Genomic DNA, 17661 nt, shown 5'->3' on the forward strand with positions numbered 1-17661 from the left:
GAAACCATTTGAAAAAGAAAGCCTCTCTCTATCTCTGCATGCTTGGTTCCGGTCACCGGCCCAGTGAACCCACCACCACACTGGCCTGCGAGTCCAGTGAGTCACCTCGCTTCGTTGGGCCCCACCCACCCAGCAGGTGGGTTCACCAGGCGGTGCGGGCAACGCGCGCGCTTCGAGATGCGGTTGGGTTCCATTGACGCGCGGGCCCCACTCCCTCCCTGCACGCTCCCAACCCCCGCGGCGATGGGCGGCCCAGATGGCTTCGCCTTTCAAACAGCCCGTTTCCCTCCCTCCCCTCCAGTCTCCACCTCCTCCTGCTCTTGTAGTAGTTGCTTGCTGTTATAAAGGCCTTTTCATGCCGTTGCCGATGCTTAGATTGCATTCTCACTACTTTCAAATTTCAAATGCAATTCTCAAACTAAACCACTATATATATGCAGCTGTTTCGAGTTTTATCGCAACGGAGATGAAATTTATGCAGCTTCTTCGTCAGCCTACATTGTCGTCACCCGGCACCCGCCTATACTTTACAAAAGGAGTTACGGATCTAGCAATTCATGACAAACCGCACACATTTGTGTTTGTAACTGAGAAAACAAAAGCATAGTACCTCTAATTCCTCTCATTTGTTTTCTTTCTTGTCCATTTGGTCGGAAAAAGGGCAAACTAGACCCATTTCCTCGTGACCATACTCAATAACTTGAATCCTACTACACACGATTGAATGAAATAAAAAAATCGGATTTGCAACGGCATTACCAACGTCAACCCGAGGCACAAGCTATTTGAATTTCAAAACACTACTAGCAGACAGTGTGTGTGCATCAACGGCCTAATGACCCTGGCGTAATAGGAAACAATTGAAAGTACAGGGGCCTTTCCCTAAAACAGCCATCCCCTCCATTTACTCCCTTCTCCCCTTCTGCCTCCTCCTGCAATCTCCTCTTCCTTTTCTCCCCTCCCCCTCCCTCCTCGCGTCGTCCCTTCCCAATCCCCTCGCCGCTCCTGTCGGGACCCCAACCCTAGCCGGCTAGCCCGAGCCCGAGGAGGGGATTCCGCGAGGGGAAGAAGCTCTTTCCGCCACGACACGATGTCGACCTTCGCCGCCTCACGCCACGCGTCCTCCGCCACCGCCAAGCGCCCCGCAACGGCCGACACCGCCGGGGGACCCAAGGCGGCGGGCGCAGCGGCCGCGCAGGCCAAGAAGCGCGTCGCGCTCGGCAACATCACCAACGTCGCCGCGCCAGGGGGCAGGGCCGTCGGCGGCACCGGGAAGGTCGCGCCACCGCCGGGAAGCGCGGTACGTACGGCTCTCCCTCCCACGGGGATCGTTCGTTTGCGGGGATTGGGGGAATTTTATTTCATGCGGTACTCATTGGGCTTCTCCGAGGGCCCAAGATTCTTCCTTGTTGTCTCGGCTATTAGTTCGGAGAGATTGTTCTGGAAGGTTGCGAATCGGCGTGGCTTTCTTGGCTCTTCTTGCGACTACATTTCTGGTTTCTTGGCTAGGGGAATTCTTGATGTCAAAATGCCCTCTGCATCTTTCCAAGCGGTCTTTGCAGGGTTTCGGTATTTTTGTACTATTGCAGCAGGAGATACGCTTCGATTTGACGGCTTCTTTACTCATTCACTAGTGTTTATTGCATTGCTGCCTGTTCTTGATACACTTTTCCGTTGCCGTCTTGGTTCTTGGGGCCTTGAAAGATTTTTTTTTCTTTCGTCAATATGATATTCTGATGCGTATTGGGGTTTAGCTTAGGAGCGACATCACCTCTTTTACAGATTTTGTGCTTTCGTAGAACTCTTTATCTTTTTTGAAAAAAAAAAAGAAGTCTGCAGCCTCTCTTTCTCTTTCTGATTTAAAGGCTGCATACACCTCACGGACTTGGACACTTGGTACTACTCTTTATTGGTTGAAATCTTGGATTCTGCTCATGGTCAAAGGCTAGACCTTCCTACAAGTTTTATCGGCATTTTCAAAAGAAAGGTCCTTGGTTTTGGCAATGTGTCACTCTTTTGTCTTTGTTTGCTTTGGAATCTTCTGTTGTCAATATGATATTATGCACCTGTAGTATTGCTACTAATTTTTTTTGGGTACCTGATTAGTGGAGATCCCAGATAGAGGTTTGAACTAACTTATCCCTTTTGATCAATTCTCATGCAGAAGTTGAATTCAGCTATCTCAGCTGCACCCTTGAAGAAGCCATCTTTGGCAAGTGCTCGCAGTGTGAGCTCCGTACGGGGTTCTGCTGTGAAATCGGCTTCCATCAAGCCAGCCCCACCCCTTTCTCGCTATGACAGCACGGCACAGAAGCACAATGTTCCTCCTCCTAAAGTGCCTACCGTTCTTGATGTGCCGAGTCGCATACCTTCCCTGGTTCCCTGCAGCACCTTTGTGTCTCCTGGACGCTCGGGAGATTCAGTTTCTGTCGACGAGACCATGTCGACTTGTGACTCCATGAAAAGCCCTGACATTGAGTACATAGACAATGGGGACACCTCAATGCTCGCTTCATTGCAGCGGCGCGCAAATGAACACCTACGTATCTCGGATGATAGAGATGTTGAAGGTTTGCTTTAATTTTTATTAAGCTTTGCACCTTTTAGTGTATTCTGTCGACTTTTCGTTGATTCGAATGTGTACGACCTGGTTTCATTTGCAGAAAATAAGTGGAAGAAAAATGCCCCTGCCCCAATGGAAATTGACCGCATTTGCGATGTTGACAATGACTTCGAGGATCCACAGCTGTGTGCTACTCTGGCTTCTGACATTTACATGCATCTGCGAGAGGCTGAGGTGACAATCCTGTCCTCTGCCCTTATACCGATAATATGGTTTCCCTCAAGCACTGAACATAAGGAATTGCATTTTTGGATGAAGATTACTATGCACGTAGCCAATTTAGGTAGATTGCATGCCCAACAAGCAAAAACTGTACATTGGTGCCACCAAATCAGCAAGGCCATAATTTGTTTACTTTAAGTGTGTTTGATCATATATATTTGCACTTTCCCAGTATGGGAGCAATTTCTGATTATTTTTATATAAAGCTCGGTTTGATTGAAAGAATGTCTAATTCTGTTCTGACAAAATTCGTCCTACACTGAATATATATGTTATAGAGTCCTAGAAATTCAGCTTCTTCCTTTGCTATGTATGTCACTAACAGTGCGGCTTTACTTTTTGGTAGACAAAGAAAAGACCATCTACTGATTTCATGGAAACGATTCAAAAGGATGTCAATCCAAGCATGAGGGCTATTTTGATAGACTGGCTTGTAGAAGTAAGCCTTTCTGCTAAATATAATTAAAAGCCTAGATATCAATCTGGTTTGACCTTCCATTGTACTCATGATATTCCATTGTGCAGGTTGCTGAAGAATACCGTCTTGTTCCTGATACTTTGTACCTGACAGTTAACTACATTGACCGTTATCTTTCTGGCAACGAAATCAACCGCCAAAGGCTGCAATTACTTGGTGTTGCTTGCATGCTTATAGCTGCGTAAGATTCTTCTAGTTCTTTTTTATTATTTCTTTGAGTTATCCTCCATTACACTATTGGAATACTCATTTTGACATGTTTGAAACTTCAAATTCAGAAAATACGAGGAGATATGTGCACCACAAGTAGAAGAATTCTGCTACATAACTGACAACACTTACTTCAGAGATGAGGTCTGGGATATATTACTTCTGACCATTCCTTGTTTTTATCTATTAGACCATATCCGATAGTCTCTTGTCATTGGTCACACTCTAACTTGTATGTTCTCTACAGGTTTTAGAGATGGAAGCTTCTGTACTGAATTACTTGAAGTTTGAAATGACTGCACCTACAGCCAAATGCTTTTTGAGGTCCTTTCATGTTCTCTTTCATTTCAGTAAAATTTATGACGATCATATGAGCTGAACTTCACTAACGCGTTTTCTTGCTTATAATAGGAGATTTGCTCGTGCTGCACAAGCGTGTGATGAGGTACGGCTACATAGTCAGCTTCAGATTAATGTGACCCAATTCCATAATTTAACTATATCATTGCATTGCGCTGACAATTACTTTTCTTTATACAGGATCCAGCTTTGCATCTTGAGTTCCTGGCCAGTTACATCGCTGAGCTATCGCTTCTGGAGTACAACCTACTCTCGTACCCTCCATCACTAATAGCTGCCTCAGCTATTTTCTTGGCAAAATTTGTACTGCAGCCAACAAAGTATCCTTGGGTATGTGGCATAATCATGTTGCCCTTTCCATACATATCGTTGTAGCAGTTGCCTAATGAAATGTCTGCATGAGCTAATATATACATCCCATTGTTACTGGAAGCAGAATTCTACTCTTGCTCACTACACACAATACAAGCCATCGCAATTGTGTGACTGTGTAAAGGCATTGCACCACCTATTCAGTGTTGGTCCTGCGAGCAACCTTCCTGCGATCAGAGAAAAGTACAGTCAACATAAGGTAACTGAACCTTGGTCCCCAGTTTCTTCAGTTAACAATCGCTGTTGCTAGTACTTACTTTATCCTCTTCCTTTTCTCCCTCAGTACAAATTTGTTGCAAAGAAGCAGTGTCCAACATCAATTCCTACCGAATTCTTCCGAGATGTGACATGCTAGAATTAGAAGAAGCCCAATGCCCAGGAGTAGTTACAGTTGCTTACTGAATTCTTGCTCTTGTGGCTCAAATGCTCAGTAAGCACCCGCACAACTGTGCCGGTGGTTGGTTGACGCAGAACGTTGCTGATGCCCCCCCTGTTATTTCAGGGGATTAGAGGAGTGTAGATTCTAGATCGATGCTTTGAAGTTTGTGGTGATGTTAGGAAAATGGTGTGATTTTCCCTGTATTCTTCTCCTGCTTCCTGTTGTAATCTTCCTGTATCTAGACCCATGTTTGCAGGCACATGTAAATCGGAGTTCTGTAGTGCAGTGGATCATAACATCTCGTTTGTAATGTCATAATACTGACTGGAGTGACAGTCACTTGAAGCATGGCATCCAAGCTGAGCGACTCACATGTTGGATGATGTATTTGTGAGGGTCATTGCGCATTTGCGCTTCTAGTCTAATGATGATAAGAGCACCAGATTTTAGTAGTGCTCATTCTGAATAAGTTGTTACTCTGTCTCTTGTGTCTTGTCCTTGACTGAAGAAGAGCAAGAGCTTTCCTATGGAGAAGACGTATTCGTGTGTCTGGGATCAACCTGACTAAGAGTAGTTTGGTCTGTCAAAGAAAAACAAACAAAGAAAAAACACTAGATGCAATGGAGAGCATGCGTAACAGGAACAAAAGGAGCCGACACGACGAATCAATGTATCTGGACATACTTTCACAGTATCCATTCCAGAGGGCGGAAAAAATGGGGCATGTCCCTCTCAGCCCCTTGAATATATCTGCGAGCTCAAACAATTCATGCTGCTGTGTTCAGCTAGCTGTTTAGACGTGCATACCTACGTGTGATGCAATTAGCTTGCACCCATAGTAATCAATTAATAATAGTAGTAAGAAAATTAAAGATGGTGCCAGCGGCGTGATGAACGAGCACACTAGGGTTAACATCGACACAGATCGTATCTTCTAGCTGGTGTCACAGCACAGCTTATTGGGCCTGGCTGATGAAGCTTCCAGATAATCCCAGCTAGTTGCCCGAATTTGCAGTACTGTGCGTTGGTAAGCTTTGAACATGCAATGATTGGTAGGATTTGGTTCTGATGGATGCCTAATCCCATTATGTCATATATATATGATGTCCGATCATCATTGACTACATATTAATTTGTGCCTATGGGAGTATTGTACTACTTGCATAGCTGTATATAAACCTTCATATCATTATCTAAAAGAATATATAAACCTTCAGATACAACAGGTAGCTTGATCTTGGTAGAGAAGACATTCTACTATGTTGGATCTGATTTGTGTTCAAAACAAAAGTATTTGTTGGATATTACATAAAATCTCAGATCCAAAATAAAATATGTCTAAATATGAATATGTAAGGAGAAATGTGGAAATACGACCACAGAACATCTCCCTCATTGTGACAAAGAACTAAATCATGTGCCTCCAACAATGATCTCATGAATGCTCATGATCAGTTAGTTTCCTACAATCATAATAACTAACTAAAGTCCGTATTTCGGTGTTCCCAGTGCATTCATAATTTCAGAAAAAAATATGTGTTAATAACACACATCATGATCTAGATAAAAGCACTTTAGAGATATGGCTCTATACTGATTTCAAAACCTGTAGAAAGACATGTAATTACGCAAGAACAAAATTTATGAGCTTATTTGTGCATAGAAGTCTAGAAGAGTCTATTTGAGAGCAGGGTGAGTGGTTGCATACGCGCAGTTACTAACTTTTAAAATCTCTTATGTTGGATCTGATCTGTGCCCAAAATAATAGTATTTATTTAGCATGCATATAAGCTCAGAGGCAAAAGATTATCTGTCTGAATATGAATATGCATGAAGAAATGTGGAAATATGACTACAGAACGAGAACACCGCCCATCATTGCGACAAAGAACTAATCATGAGCATCCAAACAATGATCTCATGAATGCTCATGAACAATTAGTTCCCTACAGTCATAACTCATAACTAATTAAGGTCCGTATTCTATGCTAACAGTTTAAGGTCCGTTTTATGGTGCTCCCAGTGCACAGTTTCAGGAAGTCACTTCAGAGATACGGCTATACTGACTTCAAAATTGGTAGAACTACATGTACTTGTGGATGAACAAAATTTGCAAGCTTTGTAGATATAGAGAAGTATCTATTTGCGAGAGGAGTGGTTGGCTAAGTTGCATAGGTAGTTACGATTTTTAAAAAAAATCTTGGTGGTTATCTTAAACCCTGATTTGATTGGTGAAAGTATTTGCGCATTAAGTCTCAATTCCGTATTCATTAAAAAGAATCTAATCTTATGCTCACACGGTTGAGTGTTCATGCGTAACAAGTAACTTGACTTTGAAATTTGATTCCTGAGACTGGTGATTAGTTTAATTTGCAGGGGGGCTGATGAGCTAGCTGTTTCTGACCTAATTGCACGGGAATTAGAAAAAAAAACAGCATCATGATTCTGTGCTAGCTCTGCACACATTCAAGCATAAACCTGCTGACTGAGAATAGTTTTTGTTGGTTGAGGTATGCATGTAGGATCTACAACTGAGCTGAGCTGAGCTGGTGTTGGGTACCTGGCTCAGTGCCTCATCATCATATATGCAATTAAAGATGTGACAGCGATTGGGGGGGTCTTGTCATGTGCCAAGTGGCCACGATTTTTGTTATTCAAGACATTTTAGCTGATCTTGCTAGCCTTGGGGTTGCATTTATGCTATGTATTTCGCTAAAAACGAACGGTTGGTACTCAACGTGTATGTATATGTGATTTAGGATTTGGAGCATCAACGTCTCAAATTTGGACAAATACTCGATGGCAGGCCCCTCTCCTCTGCGCTGTCTGTCGCCTACCCTGCATACATGGCCACTTGGAAAAGGAGGCTGCTGTCAGTGCTGGTACATGTACCCCTCATGCCAGCATGTCATCCATCCTTCCACTAATCTATAGCAAATTTGATTCGAAATTAGCTGGGTTTGATTTGGTTTACTTTAATTTGACTCCTGGCCTTGGACATGCTCATATTATTTATAGTGGCCTGCCTGGCCGGTTTTTTACTTAATCTATAGCAAGCACTAATCTTGTACTAGAGCCAAATCAAAAGGAGGTGGGCTTTTCTGCCATTGGCCCAAGGAGTTGCTTCTTTGAGGAGCTCACGCTACTCCCTAAGGTGGGTCCCTGTCCCTACTCCAGCGCAGCAAGGCTTGCAAGCCTCCTCTTCTTCTCTGGTCTGGCATCATCAACCCAGGCTCCCAGCTCTGGGTGGCTTAGCTTAATGACGTGCCTTCCATAATCTTCCTTCCTTTTGACACCTGTACCCCTGGCTGGCTGGCTGCCACGCCACCCCGTGTGGGGGCATCGCTGTCATTTCATGCGACCCAGGGTGGCTTTCTTGCCAGCCCATTATATATCACTCTCATGGCACCGTGGCTCCTGTACCGCTGCCCATTCATCACAACTCCTCCCCTGCATGTATGCATCCTTGGTTTCTTCCTGCTGAGTTAATTCTTCCTTGGTTTCTTTCAGTGCCATGATCGACAAAGATTGATCGAGTTTATTTTTCTGATGGTTTTCTTCTTCTTCTTTTTTTTTTTGTTCTTGTGTTGGCCGGAGCAGAGACGATTGATTCATCTTTTGAAGAAACAAGACAGAAAATGGCCACTTACTGGAAGACCAAGGTTCTGCCTGGCATCAACAAGATCTTTGACAAGGATGGCAAGAAGGCGGCGGCCGTCGAGTTCCTCAAGTCCTTCAACAAGGTAATATACCTAGAGGAATTCAGATGATCGACATGCCCGTCTTATGTATCTTTGTTTTGTTCATCAACCACCGTCTTTGTTTGCTGTATACTTACAGGAGGAGCTTGGCAAGGAGATCGAGGACAAGAAGACGGACCTGGAGCCCAAGGTTGTGGAGACTTATGAAGCATCTCCTCCTGAGGTTAAGGTAAACTCACGTCTTTCAGTGTTTGTTTGGTGTTGCTTTCAACTTAAGCAACTGCTGTATGGTCCTACTGTTACTGATAACCTCTCTTACCTGCTACTTAAACTAGGCTCTGTTCAAGGACAAGAAACCAGTCAAGATCAGCAAGAAGAACTCGGCTGCAGCTACTAAGTTCCTCGACGAGCTGGCTAAGATCGGTAATAACAAGCATCGATCGCAACTTGAAATAATCTGTTACTCTCTGGTCTGGTCCATAGTAGCTAGCACATGCCATTCTAAGGGTTTTTCATCACGTACGTCTAGCTTAATCTCACATAAAACACCATATTACCCTCGCTCTAAACTGTATTTATTTCCTTGTATTTTTTTTACAGTGAAAACTGAGTACAGATTTTCAAATACTATTTTCTTGCTTATCGATCACCAACAACCGCCTCCTTTTTTAGTTACTTTTCTGCAATCCTGTGGTTAATTTGAAGAGGTCATTTTCTTGGGGTTTATTTCCTGAGTAATCTTTGTGTCTTTTTGGACAAACTAGATTTTATTCTCCTTTTGTGTTCAAACAAACTTTATTCTCCTTTCTACACAAGCAAACTGCATAGGAATCTTCTCAACTACTACGTATTTCTTTTTCTGCCAACAGAATCTCAACACAAAACAACAAAAACCAAAAGTCCTCGATTGTTCGTTCATCTCTTTCATGGCAGGCTGTCCATACTCTGTACACATGGTTCTTGTTGAACAAAATATAAACTCGTGCCGAATGAATTCATCTGCAGAGTTCCCTGGAGCCAAGCTGGTGAGCGACGCGGTGGCCAAGTCCGGCACCACGCCTCTCTCCCCGGCGATCACCTTCATCTTGGACAAGGCTGCGCCGTTCATCCCCAAGGAGGAGCCCAAGGCGGCCGAGCCGGAGCCCGCCGCCGCGGTCGAGGCAACCTCCCGGGAAGTCGCCGTGGAGGAGAAGAAGGAGGAGGCTGAGCCTGCAGCCGCTGCGGCGACGGAGGAGGCAGCGGCGACGTCGGAGGCGGTAGAGGAGAAGAAGGAAGAGGAGAAGAAGGAGGAGGAGGAGAAGCCAGCGGAAGCCGCAGCCGAGGCCGCCGCGGCGCCACCAGCTGCGGAGGAGAAGAAGTGATCCATGGACGCTACCGAAGAAGCAAGCAAGTCAAGCTCTACCTCGTCGCTGCTGGTAAATTAATTAAAGTTACCGTGAGATGAAATTAAATTACTCTCTAGCTTGTCAACCGCGTAGGTGCAGCGCAAAGTGATTAAGAAGTTACGCACAGTACAGTTGCCCATGCGCAAACCTTTGCTTCAATTACTGCATGAACATTTGTTATTCTTTCTGTCACCTCGATCGCCCGATGGATGGGTGTCTTGTAAATTTGTTTTCTCTTTCTTGTTTTTTGATTTGGGGTGATTGATCAAACATGCATATATGTGTAATTATTTATATTGATATGTTTGTTTGTTGATGGTCATATTTATTTGTTTTTTGTGGTGCTATACATGATGAATTGATGGTGGTTGTATAACTTACATACACACACCGTGCATGCCTAGCGTGCTAATTACATGGCGTTAATTGTTGGCTTGGAACGATGTGCTCTGTGCCTCTGTAATACTGCAGGTGTGTGTACGAAACAGTCACTTAATTATATGCCAGTGACTTTGAATACCTCTGGAGCCCTGATCTAGTATTAGACAATTAGCATGGTTTTTAGTTGAAACACTTTTTATAAACAGTACTCCCTCCTTCCCCTGTAGTCTACGAATTGAAGGAGTAGAAAAAGGTAAAAATTTATAGAGGAGAGTCGTATATGTACTCAAATTAAAGGTGAAAAAAACCCTGTAGTAAGGAATGAAAGAAAGAAAAAAAATGGATAAGCACGAGATGGAATTAGTGAAGAACTTGGAGGAGATAACTACTACTGGAACTGGAAGTGATGTGCATGCTGCAGGCCGGTTTGGCAGGCAGGACAGATCAATCAGTGGCGCCCTCAGGAAAAGGACGTGATCTCAATCCCTCCTCCATCGTCGTCATCGCCACTCAACGTATATCGCATCTATGCTTTCTTTCTTTCTTTCTCATATACAATTAAACAAAAAGAAAGATGAGTCCGTCCTCCATTGCCAGCTTGTGTACGTGATGTGTGCTTAAATATTGTATGTGGGAACTCATAAATATCCCCAAGTTAATAGGCATCATATATAACTGATCAGTAGGCCACCCAGTGCAATGATATCAACATATATAGATAAAGAAGATGAAGATTCAGAAGGAAAGTCATTGCTGATTCAATGGTCGAGCTCTTTTTCAGTCGTTGTTGATCGAAAAATGCAGGAGATAGGTAGATGTGAAAAAGGAAACAAGGAAGGAATTAAGAAAATATCCAGTGTATTCATCCTTGTGGCAGCAGATGCAGTCAGCATTATTCTGTAAATAAGCAGAGTGGTAGCTAGTCAAGTTGCATGCAGCAGGACGACGCATGGATTGAAGGTTGTAGGTGTAGGTGTATGATCCGCATCAGCTTCTTTTCATTTCATTATTGAAGATGATGAAGATGGCATCTATCAACGTCACCGGCCTCCCTTTCATTGCATTGCATTGTATCATTGGTCTATTGGACAGTTTTGGGCCGGAAAGGCTAGTTTTTCCTCTCTTTTTTCTTTGAAAAGACATGACGGTATCTTCATTCTCCTTTCTCATGGTACCTATCTACTTCTCGCTCTATACTAATAAGATACTACGTACCGTAGTAGGTGGTTGCATACTGCAATCCATTTTACTGTTTATCTTTGCTAGCTGAGCTGGAGGATTCAGGGTTGCTTGCCCTGAATGATTGCACTGGTGTCTTAGTCAAAGCTAGCAACAGAAAGTTTCTTCTTTTTTTTTTTCTTCAGGACGAGCAATATATATTGGCCAGAACTTCCTTTCTGTGCAAAAAAGAAAAGAAAAGAAAAGAAAAGAGGGCCATGCATATCTTGCATGGGCCTAAATCCTCTCCTACAGACCCAGCCTCTTCAGCCCAATAAATCCAGCCCGCCCAACACCTACAGCCCATCATAAGCCCAGCCCGTATGGTGCTATGCCCACTCGTGCCAAGCAACGCTCGACTTCTCCGCGAGTGTGCTGTACAGCCAACGACTCCGCACCGCGCCTCCTCCACCGACCGGCCGGCCTCCCATCCCATGGCGGGCTACCGCGGCGGCTCCTCCTCCTCCTCCTCCGCCGGCGGGGGCGGCGCGTCGGCCGCGGCCTTCGCCACGCGGATGCTCCTCCTCCTCACGCTGCTGCCGCTCGCGCTCGCCGCCTTCGCCTTCGTGCTCCAGTGGCGCGGCGGCATGCGGGACCCGGCCGGCGCCGCCTGGCCCGACGACACGCAGCGCTTCCCGGGGATGGAGAACAGCCCTCTCGGATCCTCCTCCTCCTCCTCCTCCACTCGGGGCAAAGGCTCCTACTTCGCCATCTCCTCCTCCTCCTCCGCGGCAGCAGACTGCGCCGAGATCCTCGGCCGGAGCGCATCCTCCCACGGAGTCTCGCTCTACGGCGGCTGGAGCTTCGATTCTGAATCTTCTATAACTCCCAAGGTGAGTGCGCGCTTACCCTCCGATCTGATCCGCCGTTTCGAGGTCCCATTTTCCGACCAATTCGATGCGATCTCGTGCTGCTGAAATACTGTGATCCGAGTACCCTGTTGAGCATCTCGTGCCTGAGAGTTCTAATCTTTCAAACAGAGGTTTAGCTCGATCACACTCTCCGTGTGAATCCAAGTCTCTTAGCTTAGCAACATTTTGTCCTTTTTGTTTTACCCAGTTGAGATAGCAAGTTGGAAAAACAGGGTATATGGCATCCATGTGGTTCTTAGATGTTTGTTCAAGTAGACAAGACTCTTAACATCATGCCGTTACCCTGCAAGGTATATATATATTTTTTTTCAAAATGAAATTATCTAGATGATTTATTTCAACCTCAAAATCATATACTTCTTTTCAAATGCAATAACCTTGTAAGCATTTTGAGTCTAATGTGTCAAAGTTGTACTTATATCAAGCTAATTCGTATTTGGGTTGCAGATCTGTATCACGGGAAGCACATCTGCTGGCCTGCACCAGATTCTTCCATGGTTGTATTATCACAAGGTCATTGGTGTTTCACATTTTTTTCTCTTTGTTGAAGGAGAGGCTGCGAAGCCAGCTGTCACCTCTGTTCTTGAATCTATTCGGGTAAATAAGTCATTTCATACCCCCTCCTATTTGTGATTTCTTTGCATAATCTGCTACTTACTTTCTGCGTCCCTTCTTTAGGGTGTAAAAATCATTTACAGAACTAAAGAACTGAAAGAGAGACAGGACAAAAGGTATGCTGATGGACTTAACAGTTACATGACAATCTTTTTCAACAATAATCAAACCCGCTACATGTAAGATAAGTTCAGTTGGAAATTTGATCTGCAGCTAATGTAAGTTTCGATAATACTGCGTTAATAGGATATACGTTATACGACTAAAATGCATTGTAAATATAAATTTGGTAGAGGCATCAAGTGGGATGCCAAGTTACTTGTTTCATTGCAATACTGTAATTGAATAGTTTTGAATGTTGAAGCAAAATCTGTAATGTTGTTGTTGATTGGATCCTGTATTTCTGTTTTCATTACTATATGCATTTCTGAAGTATTGTTGTTGATTGTTTGGTTGTCTAAGCGCCATCGTTTCAACCGTTTTATGATTTCAGCCGCATCTGGAATGAGACTTGGCTGGGAGGTTTCTTTTACAAGCCGTGCAATTATGAACTATTTGTTAAGCAATCACTTAACATGGAAATGGCTATTATTATGGCAAGGGTATGAACTATTTCTTTCTTTCTATTTTTTCGCGTCTGTTCACTCAGAAATCTTGACTTTCATGTTCCTTTTCCAAAGAGAGCTGTAATAATGGTCTAAATCTACATCTACAGATACCAGTGCTCTTCATATTGTCTAATTTTCAGCTACTTTTTGCTTTTTTATTTGAACCCAAATGATGACGGGAATTAATCATGTGCCAGTCTTGTTTTTGAGCTCGGCGGTACAAATATCAATATATGACGTCAATAGTTTAACACAAGTTGGGAGTGTAGCAGTGTAGGCATACAGTTGAAAGTAATGAAATAGGTTCTATTACAAGTAATGTTTAGCCACAGAAAATTTCTCATCCTTTTCCTCCCCGACATCTTTTTCCCACTTCCTTGCCCTAACTTTAAGGATGAGTAGTAAATGATGTAAGACATGTACCAGTGTCACTCGTTAGTAGAAATATGGGGCTTTGTTCTTAGTCCACTACAAACTTTAAACAAACTTTAACAAGGTGATTGATACAGCTACTGACTAAAAATTCAGAATGTTCTAATCATCTTAATTTTTTGCAATGCTCCCAATCTCCAATGCCATATCAATGGCATGTCTGATGACTTTACATCATTGTTGAGCTAGCATAGACATGACTACAATGATGTGTGATAACTATGGGAGGCATTTTACTAGGTGTTGTTTTTATTTTGAAAAGACCTTGTATTTCGTGGTGAATTGATGCAAATGTCCCCTGTTTGATTATTACAGGATGCTGGAATGGATTGGATAATTCACCTTGATACTGATGAGTTGATTCATCCAGCTGGTGCGCGAGAGTACTCTCTAAGGCGATTGCTTTTAGACGTTCCTGACAATGTTGACATGGTTATCTTCCCCAATTATGTGAGTTGCAGAAGTAACATCTTTGTTGAAGTTGAATATTGTGACATGCTTCACATATGATTATTTTATATTTTTGTCCAGGAGAGCAGCATTGAGCGGGATGACATCAAGGATCCATTTACTGAGGTATGTAAGCTACTGATGATTCACTGACTTGTTTAAGAGTGCCACATGTATATAAATGGATTGCCTCTTGCTGCTAAAAAATTGTAGTTTGGTTAACATTATTGCATTATAGAAAATAATGGATCTACCTCATACCATTTATCAAATGATTGCATAAATTCTCACCAAGTTCTATACGTGCAGGTTTCAATGTTTAAGAAAAATTACGACCATCTCCCAAAGGATACATACTTTGGCCTATACAAAGAAGCAACACGTGGTAATCCAAATTACTTCCTCACTTATGGTAATGGAAAATCAGCTGCAAGGGTTCAGGAGCATTTGCGTCCCAATGGTGCTCATAGATGGCATAATTACATGAAAACCCCAAAGTAAGACATCTGACTGTGCTGAGAGTTTTCTAAAACAAATGTCCCATCAACAATTTTTTGTCTGTTTCCACCAGATGATTTATTCATCCCTTTTATTTGTAGCGAAATTAAACTGGAGGAGGCTGCTATCCTGCATTACACGTACACAAAGTTTTCAGACTTAACTTCAAGGAGGGATAGGTGTGGCTGCAAGCCCACTAAAGAAGATGTGAAGCGATGTTTCATCTTGGAATTTGACCGATTGGTGAGCTATCTTTTCTTCCCTTTGCACAAAAATGCATGTAGGATGTGGGGGTGGTGGGGGCATTGCACAATAGTGTACCTTGTTGGTGTGCCTTATAATAACCACAGAAATGCCCCCCTGGTCCATTGCACAAAATATAGCCAGCTGCGCCGAAGATATATCTGTCTTTTCAATGACCCTGTTTCTTCCTGTATTTTTACCCATTTTTTTAAGCTGAAGGACCAGTTTGGTTACTAGCCCAAAGTTCTTGATTACACCCTTTCCAAAGAAAGAAGAAAAACTGGTGGCTTTTATTACATATCATGTGCGTATATGGCTAATTGGATAACTGGGGAGGACTAATGAATTCCCCCTTGTGCTCTGTCATGACAGGCCTTTATAATTGCATCAACAGCTACTGAGGAGGAGATGAGGAACTGGTAACACCCTTACGCTCCTGTGTTCCAATCATTCCTCCCTAGCCTCACTGAATTAAGAGAGAGATCACATTTGTCTGACTACCTTTGTTCAGGTATCGAGAACATGTTGTATGGACCGATAAGGACACCAATTTGAAACTTTTGAGAAAGGGTGTGTTGACACGTATATATGCGCCAATGGTTAGTCCTAATATCAATCTTGAAAGCGTCAACTTATGAAAGTTGTTTCTTATTGCTGCTAAGTTTATGCCTAATCTTTGCAGGCTATCATCCGTGGTCTCAAGGAATCCGGCGTCTTCACCTCCGCAGTAACATCAGCGAAAGCGCAGTCAAAAACAAAGTCGTCGAACATGGGTCTTGAGAACAAGGAGTCCATCCTACCCAATGTAACAGCTGGGCAATCCACATTGGAAGGTGGCCATGAGAAATTGCAAGCAACTGTAAGAAAGATCCTAGAAATGGTTGATGCCCAGGAGGAAGCTATGCCGCCAATGTCACCCCCCGGTTTTGTTGAGCTGATTGAAAGCGCTTTGTCATGAGGCCATGTGAGATTGATCAGGCGATCTTGACTGATGTCGCTCCTGGGCAGATGAAACTTTAACAATGCATATGCAGCGTGGAACATATAGATAGCAGAGGCTTGTTTGATCGATGTATCTTGCGACTCCCCCCATGCCTTGTGCTGATGCAAATTGCTTCCATCACGTGGGCTGGTAAGCAAGTGCAAGACATGAGAATAACACACTCACTGTAATATATACAACAGAAATCAGGCGAATCTTTCCCCGGGTTTAAGTTATAGATTGATTGATGTTAAATTTCTACTGAGAAGCATATGCACATCGCTTGACCATGTTGTGGTGGTGGCTGACGCAAATGCAGTACTGATCGATGTGCAAACTCTGGGCTTTTTAGCTCATATCTTTTCGATTAAAGACTGCATGCTAATGAAGTAGCTGAATTGAGGAACAACTGTAAACAGCAGAATGATTTAATTCTGAGCAACCGAAACCTAATTTTTGGTTGCCATGAATCGCAAGACCATTTTTTTTTGCTATTATTCACGTTGGAAATCCAAAAATGTAAAAGAAGCCACTGGTCACTACCACTGTGGGCAGGCGAGGCGATCGATCCCAAGCAGAAGCAGGCGGTTGTGCAAGCCGACGAATGGGAATGGGAGCTCCGGAATCTCCCGTCGTCTTCTGCTCCCCATCGCCCGCTGCTCTCCCACCGACTTCGCCGCCAAGCAAAACCCCAGCTCTTCCCCCGCCACCGCCGCCGCCGCCGCCGCTCCGCCGATCCCATTCTCCTCTCCCTCCTCCCCCGCCGCCGCTCCCTCCCGGCTTCTTCCCTCCCGGTTTCCACCCTCCATTCTTGCCCCCGCCATTGCCGCCCCCATGCGCCGGAGCCACTGCCTCCGCGGCGCCAGCGCGCGCGTTCCCTTCCTCTGGAGGTGGTAGCCTCTCGGCGGAAGGGGGGCGTTTCCTCGAGAATCTGCCGCACGCCCTCGGGGTCTCGGTGACGGCGCACGCCCTCGGGGACCTCGCCGGCGTCCCGCCCGAGCTCCTCCCGCTGAAGAAGAGGGTCGTGCGCTACCACCCGTACGAGGCGGCCGCGGCGATCCAGGAGATGGCCAGCCACCACAACTACGGAGGGGGGTTTCTTCTCGACGTGGCGCCCATGCCCACGACGGGCGCGCGCGACGACGACGGGCTGCGCGCCGAGCTGCTCCGCCTCCGCATCTTGCGCCCGGCGCTGGTGCTCACCAAGCAGCTCACCTTCTCGGACCGCAGCCGCGACAAGGCGCGCCTCCTCCTCCCCGACGGTCTCGTCGCGCCGTCGCCGCTGCTGGGCATGCTCACGGCGGCGGAGCGCCGCCTCGTGTTCGGCCCCGGGCTGCCCGTGCCGGCGCTCGACCGCCTCGGCCGCGCCTACCGCATGTCCCTGCGGCGCGACCGCAAGGCCCGCACGTACCGCCTCACGGGGCAGTGGTCGCTCTTCGTGTCGCGCCACGACATGCGCGCCGGCGACGCCGTCGAGGTCCGCGCCTTCCGCCCGTCCGCATGGCAGGCGCGCCTGGACAAGCACGGCGAGGGCGGCCTCGGCATGGCGCTGCTGCACCGCGGGGACGCCGGGACCGACGCCCAGGGATACCGCTGGTGCAACAGGGAGCGCGACGCGGCGGATGGCCTCCT

At 45.2% G+C, this 17661-nt stretch overlaps 3 protein-coding genes across 4 annotated transcripts; all 3 read left to right on the top strand.

Moving 5' to 3' along the window:
• Positions 1-926: 926 nt before the first annotated feature.
• LOC117859339 (cyclin-A1-2) lies at positions 927-5002 on the top strand. Its single transcript, XM_034742583.2, has 11 exons — positions 927-1300; positions 2165-2570; positions 2664-2797; positions 3192-3284; positions 3371-3504; positions 3602-3677; positions 3781-3857; positions 3945-3978; positions 4074-4223; positions 4330-4464; positions 4549-5002. Exons 1-11 carry the CDS (start codon positions 1091-1093, stop codon positions 4618-4620), a joined length of 1521 nt encoding a protein of 506 aa, XP_034598474.1. The 5' UTR covers positions 927-1090; the 3' UTR covers positions 4621-5002.
• Positions 5003-7939: 2937 nt separating this feature from the next.
• Positions 7940-10052, top strand: LOC117857054 (salt stress root protein RS1). 2 transcript variants are annotated; one of them, XM_034739528.2, is made up of 5 exons: positions 7940-8100; positions 8245-8387; positions 8485-8574; positions 8681-8768; positions 9351-10052. In XM_034739528.2, exons 2-5 carry the CDS (start codon positions 8283-8285, stop codon positions 9704-9706), a joined length of 639 nt encoding a protein of 212 aa, XP_034595419.1. In that variant the 5' UTR covers positions 7940-8100; positions 8245-8282; the 3' UTR covers positions 9707-10052. The 2 variants fall into 2 exon arrangements, with proteins under 2 accessions (XP_034595419.1, XP_034595418.1); XM_034739527.2 differs by having other exon boundaries at positions 8003-8128.
• Positions 10053-11698: 1646 nt separating this feature from the next.
• On the top strand, positions 11699-16290 carry LOC117857053 (glycosyltransferase-like At2g41451). Its single transcript, XM_034739526.2, has 11 exons — positions 11699-12162; positions 12649-12798; positions 12880-12932; positions 13310-13418; positions 14172-14306; positions 14388-14432; positions 14616-14803; positions 14906-15047; positions 15420-15466; positions 15559-15646; positions 15730-16290. Exons 1-11 carry the CDS (start codon positions 11764-11766, stop codon positions 16003-16005), a joined length of 1632 nt encoding a protein of 543 aa, XP_034595417.1. The 5' UTR covers positions 11699-11763; the 3' UTR covers positions 16006-16290.
• The last annotated feature ends 1371 nt before the right edge of the window (positions 16291-17661 follow it).

Source organism: Setaria viridis, chromosome 5 (genome assembly GCF_005286985.2).
Source record: "Setaria viridis chromosome 5, Setaria_viridis_v4.0, whole genome shotgun sequence".
Taxonomy (NCBI): Eukaryota; Viridiplantae; Streptophyta; class Magnoliopsida; order Poales; family Poaceae; genus Setaria; species Setaria viridis.